Here is a 14,438-nt window from a genome sequence, read left to right as displayed (position 1 = left end):
TGTAATCAAGCGAGAATGTTCGTCAAGGATCAAAATCACTTTATTCATGTAGGTCACGGAAATTACACTTATAAATGTCCAAAAAAAGATGATTTTTTTCTTATTGAATCTACTGCTACTTCGTAAAGAGTTGAGCTAATGTAAAGTAGCAAGAAACTCATTGCCACTCTTTTAAATCATGATTTACATTTTCATCTTCATCTTAACACTAAACACAGATTCACAGGAATGTGATATCGGAAAACGAACATGTAAAATTGCATTTACTATACTTTATATGTGGTTGTGTCGGTTTTAACACAATACTACTTATGCAGATACGTTATACCCAATGTTATTTGAAACAAATATATTTATCCGATAAAACCACAAAGCTTACTCACCCGTTGACCTCATCGATAAGAACAAAACCTTTATATGAATCACTATTGGAGCAATCTTGTACAACACGAACGCTAAAACATTGATTCATAGCTTAGCAAATTAAATTAATATTGAACTAGTAATATTTAGTGTGCAGTAATCATAGTTTCTTTTAATAATGTACAAAGTGATATTGTTTGCTTTGTGCCTAGTGAGTTTGTCTGTTAATTGCACGCATCTGGTGGTCGGGAATGTCGCGAACAGAGTGATATTAGCGCACCAAGAAAAGGTTGAATACAATGCAATTCCTTTCATGAAGAGGGTCAAATATTTCTTTTACTCGTCGCCTACTAATAAAATTATCCAGGTAAGGTAGTTTCTTTACGTTTAATGATGAAGAAAGGTTGTGAGGCCCATTATAAATGTTTTTTTTTTACTGACCTCTATAATCTTACACTGGGCAAGCTATGACATATAATATATATTTACGTTGGGGATGGGAAAAGCCTCTCATTTTATTCTCATGAAGACCGACTTCATACAACTATGGTACAGTTTGTTCGCTTACCGGCAGCTGGCGGGCCTTCTGTAGGCTTTGCACTAGTTGCGTCGCTGAGACATTGGGTAGTCTTCTGGTGGTTAATTTGGGAAATCGGTCCCATCTGCAAGTGGTAATACGACATTTACCTACCCGAGTGTCGTTCAACCCAATCCCAATAATGAGATTTTTTCTTTCTCTGTCTATTACTAGGACATGCAAAGAGTTCATGCCCATTCAGTCAATATATTAATTAGAACACAAAAAGGTGCCGATACACATATTCTATTTTATAATTTGATTAATTTAACACATTTAAATATTTCCACGTTGCGTTAGTGATTTGACTCCGGAGTTTATTAAATCAGATGCTTTAGATATAGATATAAAAGTCAGGGCCCTTAGACTTTAGGTACAAATTATTTACTAAATAAAGGCTTATTTTAGCCTCAGCCTTTTCTTTTTCGCAGAACGTGTAAAAAGTAGTTTTCAACTATGGAATAAAAGGCCTGTTTCAGTGTTCTGCTTGAATCCCTCGCTTCATAATGGATGCTCACGATACAATACGTCGTAATACATTTCATTACTCCCTTTGTGCACTCATATTATTCGAATGTAGCTATTCAGAAGAGCAAGGCCTAAAATGTGCGTTACTATTTCAGGGCATCCAAGCGTTGGATAACTGGCACAGCAAGTCTTCTATCAACATAACGGCAGGCGGCGTTGGGTCTCCGTTCGTGAACATGAGGATTAAGAGCGAACGCGGCCGTGGCTTTAGCTACGACATTGGAATTTACGTTAACCCTGATTTTATATAAAACATCTCCAAAACATAAGGCTTATTATTATTTGATGGCCCCAAGACTTTTCCCCTATCAAAACAATACGATAAGAGCCGTTCTTCGTTGTATGCGGTCAAATGGAAGAAGTAGGTACTCCGCGTGAAGCCAGGTTGCTACTATAGAAGTATTCCCGGAAGCCAAAGTGGCTCAATCCTAATTTTGTTTGACAGTTTGCTAACAGATACGTGAACATTCGGGAACGACTACTTATCTAGACCGTGAGGACGCTATTTAACTTTATAGCATTTCCATGGAAGTGGTGGCGGCTTATTATTCATGTCCCCAAGACTTTATGTAAATGGTAGAAAAAGACGTGCGTCGGCGCTAAAATTTCAAATGTGTCGAACCTATGTTGAGGCCAGGTCTTATACCCAGTTGAAACCCAAGTACTAATATTTAAAGAAAAAAGAAAAACGAGGTTGCGGGTTATATGACGGTTATTAAGCACCGGCGGGGGCAGATAGGCACCTGATGAGAAGTGAAAACCATTCGCGTATGGGCATCTGGAATACCAAAGGTTCAAATGCGTTGCTGGCCTTTGAGATAGAATTATGCGGTAAGCTCGAGTGGTATCAGTAAAATATTTCTTGAGATAATTGGTGAAATTCCGCTGCTGGTATTTGACCTTAATAAATCCATCAAACATACCCGTTATATATTCATTAAAAGATGTAGAAAGACCTCATCTCTACACAACTTGAGAGTCGAGCCAATCGACAATGATACGAGCCGTTCATCGTTGTATGCTGTCAAATGGAAGAAGCTGGTACCCGCACAGAATAAGGTACACCACGTGAAGCCAGATTACTACTCTAGAAGTATTCTTGGAAGCCATACCGAAAATTGCCTCTATCCTGGTTCCTGCCACCGAATTCCACCTTCGTACGACACGCCACAAGTTAGGATATCATCACCACCATCGGATGTGTGGCGGTCCTCCACAGTGCGGTTTTCAAGGAGCTTTCTTCGACGTACTACAAAGCTGTGGAATGAACTTCCTTGTGCGATTTTTCCGAAACAATACGACATGCGTACCTTCAAAAAAAGCGCGTACACCTTCTTTAAGGGCCGGCAACGCTTCTGTGATTCCTCTGGTGTCAAAAGGCACTTAACACCAGGTGACTCGTACACGACTACTTATCTAGACGGTGAGGACGCTATTTAACTATATGGCATTTCAGGTGGAGCTGATAGGAGACCTTTAAACATCGTTCGGGATACATTGCACTTGGTTGTGGGTGAAAGAAAAACCTTGAAAACCACACTTAGTCAAATGCCACATTGAGTTGTTAAGGATTATATAGTGTGTTGTGGTGCGATGGTGGATGCAATGCAACGCCAAGAGGTCATTTGGTGCAATGCTGGAATTCTTAGACAGGAATCAGGTCAAAATGAATCGACATCTCTACGCAACGCCAAGCAAACAAATTCACAGTAGGTACTTACTATAAATACGGTCAACGACACAAAGTAGGAAATATGTCTCGTCGAGAGAATACGATAGGTATCTATCGTATTCTATACGTGTCTATTACGTAATTTTTAAGATAACAGCTCTTTGTTGATTTACGTCCATTTTCAATAACATTTTTATCCTTACATTCTTACATATACATTCAACATTCACGAAAATTATCCATAAATAAATTCTATTACATCGACAAGCAAAATCTTGGCGATGCACTATACATTATGTGCATAACTCATAAGTTATACTCCGGACTGGTCAACCAACGCTCTCACCTCCAGCCTTCCAACAAATGCAGCTCAGACCGAATTTACCTACAAAATTTTGACTAAATAGAGGTTTCGTATTCCCTTGTTTCCCCCTAGAATATTGAACCTACCAAAAAGTTTTTGATACAATATTTTCAGGAAGAATCAGTCTATGTCCTTTTTTCTTAAAAACCTTTCAAAATTGTTACGTATTCGTCTAAACAGGGCGGTATAAAAATTGCATTTGCATTGTTTGAAGAGTCATATTTTCTTATGTCGATAGTTGATTGAAAAAAACAAATCGTACAGACATAGCTTTAGCATATCTAGATTCTTTGACAAAAAATCTCCTCTCTAGAAGCATTATCCAGGGAGAAAAAAGGGGAATACGTTTGTATGGAATAACGCTGCTAGCGTCCCCTCCTAATGTTGCTGACTAACGGCCGTTTTCAATAACCTTTCTATCCTTAGTTTAACTTACTAGAGGTAGACAAATCTATCCTTTTACGCTTACTTACATTTCAATAACCTATCGACATAAAGCATTGGACTACTTATAACTATATTGGACATTACAATGGATAGATAAGATCTTGTCATTAAATGGTGACAGCAATGTATCCGTCACTAGAGATACGTTATTGAAACGGCCGTTAATTATTAGATTGACAAGATTTCTCCAGCCCTGAAGAATGATATATTTGTTAGAAACACCTTGGAGTTTCATAATGTTTTCAACTAAATTGTCAATCAGTCTTAGCAAAAATCTTTATCATGTATTTTGATGATTAAAACCATTATTCTAATGGTTGTATCTTATTTATTTAAAAAATTATGTAAGTACTCGAGAATAATGTAGTCTAAAGCCATCGGAAATGTGTAATCAAAATTAATGAATTAAAGATGAAACAATGGCGTATTTCTGAATGATTTTATAACATGAAGTAGGTAATAAAATGATAAGGGTTAGGTGAAATCGTGTGTGTAAAAAGCTATTATATTACCGCTTTATAATTGCCATATCTTTTAAGTATTAATAAATAATATAGTATGTTATCGTGGACTTTTCTGTAGACCTACCTATATAAGATACACAATTCCACCATACATTATTTTGTTGCTCAAAGCTCCCAGACTTATTTTTTCCGACATGTCCAATAAATATCGTTAATGTATACAAAAACTTAACAAATTATATACTATAACCTCCCTCGAGAACCACGCTATCCATTGGTGAAAACAGCGTGAAAATCGGTGCAGCAGTTTTTGAGCAGACAGACGCGGTGGAGGACCTTATTTTATAATATGTAGTGATAGGTTATGCTCAATCAGTGATATAGATACAGCGCAAGTCGTTAGTGACACTTATAGGTGCTTAGATTCAAACATTTCAGCCTACCCTCGTACTTAGAATTGCAATGAGATAGAGGGGGACCCACCCGGTATCGCTCCATCATCAGACATGCAGGTAATGATCTGATTAGTCGACCTAGCTTACACTCAATGCATTTGCCGTAAATAAATGTTGCCTTCTACCAAATATATCGCAGGGATCTGCAGTACTCAAACAAATATTGTGGATGAGTCTCTCACTTAAATAAATATTTTGAGAGAGAGAGAGAGAGTATCATGTCAAGAAATTTCATTCAGCGATACTTCGTGATTTATTTACAAAAAGCTCAGATTATTAATTATACGTCTAGATAGATAGATTGTCCCTTGATGTTAGACAACCGATAAAAACAGGCCAGGTTTAATGCTTTAGTGTACGTGACAAACTACGTATTACACTCGCGATTTGTAACACTTTGTGTTAGGCGCGTGCATTCTTCAAAATAGAGGTAAACTCTAAACTCTCCGACGTTTTCACAGCTGTCAGTTATCTAGACATATAATTAATGATCTAAGACAAAAAGCAACAGTATTATCTGCCTATACTAAGGAAGAATTTTAAAATAAATTAATTTTAATCTTCCAGTTTTCTTTTAAATAAAACAACACAATAAAATGACAAATATAATAATAAAAAATTTACAAAATTCTACCATGTTTATTCTCAATAATAAGATCGTATTTCTAATAGACGCCATTTTGTATATTAGCAAACAAAATGGCCGACTTAAATTAAGTTACAATAGGACCCATCAACGATATTATTTATAATAGGACCTATGTTAAGAAAAGGCTATAATACAATATTATGGATTATAAAAGTAGAAATCCGGTTAACGATATTAGCCCAATTTTTTTTTATTATTTCTAGATCTGAATGAGTATCACTATACTCATTGGTTGCTGGCAGTATAATAATTCAATAGCCTTTATGAGAGACAGTAAAGCAAATCTATTTATTTGCATTTACTATTGTATCTTAAACTTCCTCAGCAGTAAACTATACAATATTGTGCAAAAGCTACATAAATAATATTATACTTTCACATTAATTTCTTTTTTTTTTTTTCAACCAGTCACAGTTTGGCAACACCTTCAAGTCCATTTGGCAACAATGCTTCATATTATTCTGATATTCAAATTAAATTTGGCTTTCGTAATTCAGCTTATTCTTAGCCTTGGTAATAGTATTCCAAATTAATGAAAGCAGTCACCTTTTTAAATCATCCACATGATATTTCTTACTTCTTTGATTAAACTACCCACATATGGCATCCAAAATGGACGCCATTTAAATTTTTACCTCAAAGCCAGCAGAATGCTGCCATCAAAACCCTAACCGGCCATGACACTAATCACTGTTCTTCCTCAGGAACTTCGGGGTTGTCAGGCACTTCTATCTCCTCCCTGGCTCGAGCTGGATCTAATTCTATCACCGGATCAGCGGTGGCTTCAGCCAAATTGGTTACAGATTTGGACTTAAAACATTGGAAATCCACATGACGGCTTTTAGCCTCTTCCTTCTCCCAGGACATGTGTATGAATGGTCTCTGGACGTAATTGTATATGACCTCCGCTCTCCCTCCCGGCCGCTTTCGCACTTTCTCCTTGTAAGTAGGGTATCCCTCTACACCAAGTCTAATCTTCTTAAGGCCTCTTTCTTTCATAACTTGTTTTGCAACATCACTGTAAAGTAAAATGTAATTTTTTAATGTATCAAACATAATATTTAATTGAGTGATAATATCAAAATGTATAGTATAACTAAGTCATAACTCAAAAGATGATGAAAAACAGAGCATACATTATAACATAGTTGAAAAACATTTTTTTTTGTTTTATCTGCAATCAGTCATAGACTATAATCACATATGTTGTCAGTTATCACATGCAGAGTGTGCTTCCCAATGGAAGCATCCAGTTGTCCTGATTACTTACTCTCTGGAGTCAAGATGTAACACATTATCATTTATTTTTTTATGCCAACAGAGAGGAGGACAGAGCTCACTTTAATTAGCCTTCACCTATTAGGTGCCACACCTGCACCCATTACATCCATAACAAGCCGGCGTCACTCGAAATGTTAAATATAATAATAAACCGGGCCTTATTGTCATAAAAAGTAGCGATATAAATATACCGATTCTCTATTACCATCAGTTGAACGTCCTGCTCGTCTCATCCCTTATTTTCATAAATAAAACATGCAATGTATTTGAGTATTTTTACTCATAACAGTTAAACCACAAGCCTGGGGCTTACTTGATCTTAATAGATAACTCTCATACAGCATCAATGAACCACCACAAATCGATTACTTAACATCTAATCTAGAGATTTTTGATTGCAGTGAAATATGAACAATTTAATCGCATATCCACCTTCTCCTGAACGAAATTATACTTAGTTTGCAAAAACATAATGAACAATGAATTTTAAATTCCATGAAATAATTGATTTTTAAACAGGGCTCATAGTAATTTAGTAACTTAGATAACTATTTAATAGATATCTACATTTGAGATAAAATCAGGATATCGTGATACATTACAACACATATCATATAATTACTGTTAGGGTAGATGAACCTTCTTCCCTTAAATTATTTCACAAAAATTGTATGCCCTGTGCTTCCAGGGGGCTAAAAAGAATAAGGAAGACCCAGGCCCTAGGGTATCCTAAGAGGCGACTAAGGACATTTACCAGTGGGAGGCTCTTTGCACAGGATGTGGGCTGGTTTATGGGTGCCACTATGCCTTTTTCTGTGTTGAAGCAGAAATATGTAAGCATTATTGTGTTTCGGTCTAAAGGGCGCCGTAGCTAGTGAAATTACTGGGCAAATGAGGCTTAACAGTTTATGTCTCAAGGTGACGGACGAGTGCAGAATTTTTGGGTTTTTCAGGAATTCTGAGCGTTACTGCATTGTTATGGGCAGGTCGTATCAATTACCAACAGCTGAATGTCCTGCTCGTCTCATCCCTAAGGCGCGGTATCCACCAAAGCGGAGAGGAGAGGATACAAAATACTCCTCTCCGCATTGGTGGAAACCGGGCCTTATTGTCATAAAAAAGTAGCGATATAAACATACCGATTCTCTATATACTTGAAGAACCTATAGAGTGGTGTAGACAGCACCGTCTGGCTGTACTCGTCGCCCATCTGCGGGGGGTACTCCTCGTCCCATTCCACAGAGTCATCATCCAGCAGAACCACCACATGGCACTCCCGGTCTCCGCGCTGGGCTGACTCCACCATGAGAGGCAGGATCAGATGTTCCAAGAATGACTCGAACTGTCTACGGGCACCTTCGTTGGATAGCTCATGGAGTAGACCACGAAGATTCTGACAAAATGTCAGTGACATATGGTAAACTCTACTAAAGTTTTATTCGATAAAAGCATGACATTAACACTAGAAAAAAGAAAAATTGGCCTCCTCTAGAAATAAGAGAGAAAAGTAAAGTATAAAATATGTGTGTGCAAGTCACACACGGTAGAATGAAACTTCTAAAAAAATCCTGATTAAAAATGTCATATATAACAAATTCTATCAATATTTCTTAGGTTTAATAACATAAATGCAATTTTTTCTTATTTAAATAAACATAGACTTTATCTGCTTACAAATAAGGCAACAATTTTCTTGTGTCTATATCGCCTCGCTTTTTAGTTTCATTGAGTTTCAAATCACAGTGATTCTAAAGTAGTTTCACTTCAATAATAAACTTACGGGATATAACTAGTCTGGCCATAAATATTGTTACAACTTAAGAACTTCTATTTAATTTTCTGGGGCCAGCTTTAAGAGCATATGATAATGTATTAGCTGCGCTGCAGTTTATACTTTTGCAGCTATCATCGTTTTTACTTGTTTGTCTTATCTTTGTTAAATTGTTCCAAATTAAAGTTTTATTATTTAAAAAAAAAAATGCATTATCATCCCCGGCATCCCTACCATAGTAGGTTAGTTTTACTATGGAATCTAGTAATTTTCAGCTTGAGCCATGTTTCATTGATAACAACAGTAGCAAATATTACAATTTTAACTGGGCAACTCAATAAATTCATTTATGAAGTTACAGACTCACTGATTCACAGATTATTTTTTTGCGCGCATCGAGTTCTCTGAAAGTTTTTTTAGGTATTTACTCTACATACAAGTCAAGTCTGTTAAAGTAGCTCACTACGGTTTCACAGCACTTCCCACTCTCGTTATTAATGAATAATCTATAATATGGTCTCAGTGGGCTGTTGGAAAATATTAGCTACAGCAAATTGTTTGTTGTGTCAACTAATTTATGTATTTGTCATCATATTCTTGCATTAGTGCTATTTACCAGTTTGAAATAGTTTACAATCACTCTTTGCTCGAATATAGATTGTTCTAGGAATAACATAAAATAGTTTGTCAGTTCAGTATAATCATTATTAATAATGATGTGCAGAAACATGACAAACAAAATAATCTTTCATTATTAAGGTAAGTTCACCTTGTTCACAGTTAGACAGATTACATTTCAAAATACAATACATTACATTGAGCATTTTTATTCGTAACAGAGTTATGTTGCCATGTTGTATTGTGAACAAAAAATTTTGATCAAATAATTTCTTTATATAAGTATAAAAATGGTATTTGATATCATCAGAAAGTGTTATCAAATACTGTTAACTGCACACTGTAAAGGAGTTGATATATTCAAATAATGTCACTGTATCCATCGAAAAAAAATTACCATCTAAAACTGGAAAAAAGATTTATTTACTTATTATTCCTAAGACACATTTTTAAACAATGTGTTTATTATTTTTTTAAAGTATGTACAGTATTTGTATTTTATTTTTCATAAAATTTTAATGATTGCATTTGTATTTATACATATGCAATCACTATTCTTTATTCCTTACTCAAAAAAGTAGTAGACAAGTTGCTTTGAAGTGGTATTAATAAATATTTGGATTTCGGCAGAATTCACAAGATGTAGAATACAGCGTTTTTTCTTACGTTTAATTTGGGATTATTGGATACCATAATATGTAAAGAATGATAAAGTAGCAGCACTACCAACAAATTATGACAAAAATAATAATAATATTTTCAAGGCTGAGTAACAATTTACTTTTGAATGAGAAAATTCAAAGATATGATTAGTTTTTGAATTTATAATGCACTTTCAAAGTTTCGATTATTTATCAGCAAAAAGAGGTTGGAATTGGGAGACATGAAGTGGAACGAATAAATCAACATTTGAATGCACAATTTCTAACTAATTATTGTTTATTTGCCATTACCCATCACTAAAATAACAGAAAAAGATTTTTCTTTCTGTTATTGGAAACACAAAATTATAATATTTTACCCTACTAAAAATTAACACTATTAATTTATCACAAACATATCCCAGGATATGTTTGTGATAAATACTGAAATGAAGCCTTAAAGCCTTGGCTAGTATCAGAATACTGGGTCTCTAAATCTCGAGCAATTGCCAATTCTGTGGCCATCTGGAGGGCAAAGCCAAATTGGCTATGGTGAAGCTGGGTGTCTAAAATGTGTGTATAAATAGAGCATGGCAATACTTCAAGCCAGCCCACATTCTAGCTCTCTACAAAGTGCAGGTCCGGCCACACATTGAGTATTGCTGTCATCTCTGGTCTGGCTCACCCCATTATCAGCTCAATAAGACTGTGTGCAACACAGAGCAGCTCAAATTGTCGGGGACCCAGTGCTCTGTGAACGGCTGGACCACTTGTTGTGGAGAGACGTCGCTTCATAGTGTGTCTTCTACCTCATTTATCACAGGGAGTGTTCCGAAGAGCTGTTTAACCTGATTTCTGCTGCCGAATTCCACCTTCCCTCGACACACCACAAGTTAGGATATCATGCCCACCATCTGGATGTGTGGCGGTCCTCCACAGTGCGGTTTTCAAGGAGCTTTCTTCCACATAATACAAAGTTGTGGAATGAGCTTCCTTGTGCTGTGTTTCCGGGACGATACAACATGGGTACCTTCAAAAAAAGCGCGTACAGCTTCCTTAAAGGCCGGCAACGCTCCTGTGATTCCTCTGGTGTTGCAAGACAATGTGGGTTGGCGGTGATCAATTAACACCAGGTGACCCCTACACTTGTTCGTCTTCATATTCCATAAAAAAAAATATATTCAATACACTGAATTTAAGGATCACATAATATATAATGTATTGTGCACATGTACTTTACCTGGCATCTAACTGTGTTAGCATCAAACGGCATCAGCAGATAATCACATGCTTCTCTCAATTCCTGCACAGAGACTGTGGGAGGGCATCTTATAGTTCCACCCCTATAATATTCCAGTATAGCTCGAAATACTGTAGCAGATATACCTTCAGCTACTTCATACTCCCCACGCTCATTAGGATGTGTGAATTCTATGCCTAGAAAGAGATATTACAATCTCAAACTATATTGTTGCAACAAGCAAGGAGTGTTTAAAGAAAAAAATATATATAATATAATGGTAATTCTTTGATAGCTAGTCAGCCATTCTGGTATGCAATATAATTTATATTTAATAAAAAAAAAAATAAAAAATAGGAATTTTACTTCAAAAATTTTATGCTCTTATTAAAAACAAGTATCAATGATATAAATTAAAATGGTATTTAACCTATATTTCCTTAAAACCATATACTCTTACCAGAACTGAACATCCGTCCCAACATAGTATTAGGATGAGCCGTAAACTGAGCAGGATCTACAACAAACCTAGTGTTATCCACCACCAGGGTTATCCTGTCATCACAAAGCGGACCTTTCTTATCAAATTTCAATGGTTCTTGAGATGAAGTCGATGGCATCGGATTCTGACACTGCATTTTGGAAGTCATATTAGGCATTCTACGAACGCTCTGCAGATTGTTGCGCTTAGATAACCTCTTACGACGTTCTTCACTATCTCTTCTATATTCTTCTGTATCACTACTGCTGTCTGGGTAGAAGAATGGTCGTGTAGATTCGGTCATGGCCTGCTGGCCCTTTACTGGTGAATCCGACATGGAACCTTGCTCGTGACGAGCCCTTACATCACGATTGACGCTATCCGCACTGGGTTATCGTACTTTCTACGCGTTTACTTTAAAGTGAAATTAATAATTCTGTGGGATTAATCACGCCTTTGTATACACAATAAAAAAAGAATAAGGAAAGCCAACCCAATTAACCAGTAAAATTTGACAGGACAAAAACGTTAAACGTCACAATTATTTCAGATGAATGTCAATGTTAAAGTGGAACGGTGATTGACAGTTGACATATGGAATACCGGAATAGGCGGAATTCTGTGACAAATGACAATGCTCAAAACTTGAAAAAAACTTTTGTACTATGCAGCTGTGCTATGCAGGCAGCAATGCAACAATCTCAGCATAGTAACATAGTTTGCGACGGCAATTTACAATTTAAGTCGTATTAAACTCGATTATTCAAATAAAGTTAATTATTATTACAATCTGTAATACTAATAACTTAAACGTAAAAATAAAACACAGACGGTCTGTGTAATGTGAGATTTACAGAGTACTGAGAGTATATTAACAGTCAGTATTCAGTAACATAATCAATGGTTATCATGTAAATGCCAAATGGCAAAATACCTAATTATTAATCAATGTTAAATTAATAAAAATCAGTTGTGAATTTGTGATTGTGTCAAATGCATGTAATAAGTCATGTACTGTGTTTAAATATACTTATTGTAAAAACTAAAATGTAATTGTAGGTATTTGTATTTTGTACTGTGTCCGTAATAAATAAAACATTATCCACCGTACAATAGTTGTATTAAATAATCCGTAGTGGAATAAATATTTCGATTAACTTAACACTATCATGAAATTAAATCGTGCATTAGTTTGGTTATAAATACTGATCAAAACTCAATTTCGAACAATAATTTTATCATCAAACCTGCTGGAAATGGAGAAAAAAGATGAATATCACGATCCTGACTATCCTGAAGTACCCGTATGTATCAAAGTGGAGGCACCAGAACTATCAGATGAGGAGAAAATTGAAAAGATCAAAAACATTATTTTGCGCGAGTTTGCGAATGAGCTACAAAAACGGGAAACTGAAGTTGTTCTAATAAATGAAAGGTTAGCTATTTAGCGGTACGTTTTATTATTCAAATATATACTGTTATTTTATTTCTGGCATTTAATACATAACCGGAATTATGTTTTTAAAGAACACGTGACGGGCCTTTCCCTCTCAATTGAATAAGTAATACATTTTAGGTGTGAAATGCGACCATTAGTTCATTGTTCCTTGCATTTTGTTATATTTTGCAATATGTGTACTGCCAAAATTAATAAACTTATTTGTAGAATGTATTTTAATAAGATTACCTTAAGTTCAATAAAACATATAAGTAGTTATGTACTTAGTTATTATTATTTTTAATAGACTAAGCTGCTTTTGCTGATGCATCTTTATCATTTGAGGAAGTGCTTTGAATTATCCAAATGTTTGTGGTCTTTTGTTGAACTGGTTAACAGATCTTGACATAACCACATCCTTGGGCAATTTGTTCCATGAACTGTTGGTCAGAATGTGCATTTGATGATGCCATTTGATATAATAGCTTCATATCATGTCTCCTCCTTGTTGGAAACATTCTCTCAAAATTTGGGACATTATAATAATTATTTTGTATTTTGTATGTTTCAATTAGATCATGCCTTTCTTGCCAGCTTTTGAGGGTGCTGAGTCCAAACTTTGTAAGTCTTTGTTCATATGTAAGATTTTTCAGTTCCCTAGGTAACTTGGGAAAAGGGTACAGTGATGAGCTACTAGCCTCTGTACCCTTTTTTAACAATTTTATTTCCTTAACTAAATATGGATTCCAGAGCTGAAAATAATACTCCAGTAATGGTCTGATATAATTTTTATAGATTGTTAAAAAGGTTTTCTTGGTATGTTGAAGAATGCTTTTCTGATTAGGTGACAGGAGTGAGTTGGCCTTGTTGACAGCAGCAACAATGTGCACTTCCCATTTGAGAGAATTGCTCCTCTCTGAACTTTATCTAAAAATTTTTTTGTTAAAAATTGTTATCTTTGAAAACCATTTGGCCACATTTATGAAGTATATAAGTAATAGACATAGCACAAATTTTTTGAGTCTTATAATTATGAATATAGGCTTAGAACATGCCAATCCCTCAACTTTGGATGATATGTGTTGAGACAGTGAGGTACTGACTGGTCACTGTCATAAATCATTTAGGTGTGATGGGGAACTCTTTGGCCTGTAAATCATCCACCCTTATGGTCATGCATACCAGTGGGAGGCTCCTTTGCACAGGATGTCGGCTAGATTATGGGTACCACAACGGCACCAATTTCTGCCGTGAAGCAGTAATGTGTAAGCATTACTGTGTTTCGGCCTGAAGGGTGCCGTAGCTAGTGAAATTACTGGGCAAATGAGGCTTAACATCTTATGTCTCCAGGTGACGAGCACAGTTGTAGGGCCATTCTTTTGTATATGTCCAAGGGCAATTTGTTTTTCACTGTTTGCCCCCTCTTATTCTATTAAAATTATTATTATT

The 14,438-nt window shown here is 35.6% G+C and overlaps 2 protein-coding genes across 2 annotated transcripts in view; one reads left to right on the top strand and one right to left on the bottom strand.

The window, feature by feature from the left end:
• Positions 1-5,462: 5,462 nt before the first annotated feature.
• On the bottom strand, positions 5,463-12,071 carry LOC126975389 (BTB/POZ domain-containing protein 10). The gene is made up of 4 exons (XM_050823269.1): positions 11,531-12,071; positions 11,071-11,267; positions 7,940-8,193; positions 5,463-6,537 (listed from the first exon to the last, which is right to left on the bottom strand). The coding sequence occupies exons 1-4, from the start codon at positions 11,886-11,888 to the stop codon at positions 6,207-6,209; spliced, it is 1,140 nt and encodes a 379-aa protein (XP_050679226.1). The 5' UTR covers positions 11,889-12,071; the 3' UTR covers positions 5,463-6,206.
• Positions 12,072-12,436: 365 nt separating this feature from the next.
• LOC126975380 (uncharacterized) overlaps positions 12,437-14,438 on the top strand; it is a 28,767-nt gene continuing 26,765 nt past the window's right edge. Inside the window, exon 1 of the mRNA XM_050823252.1 lies at positions 12,437-12,986. Coding sequence (XP_050679209.1) covers positions 12,808-12,986 — 179 coding nt within the window. The 5' untranslated portion in view covers positions 12,437-12,807. The remainder of the gene's footprint in view (positions 12,987-14,438) is intronic.

The sequence above is a fragment of the Leptidea sinapis genome, chromosome 35, assembly GCF_905404315.1.
Source record: "Leptidea sinapis chromosome 35, ilLepSina1.1, whole genome shotgun sequence".
Taxonomy (NCBI): domain Eukaryota; kingdom Metazoa; phylum Arthropoda; class Insecta; order Lepidoptera; family Pieridae; genus Leptidea; species Leptidea sinapis.
The sequence above is the reverse complement of the archived record's forward strand: the minus strand, read 5'-3'. Positions and strand labels throughout refer to the sequence as shown.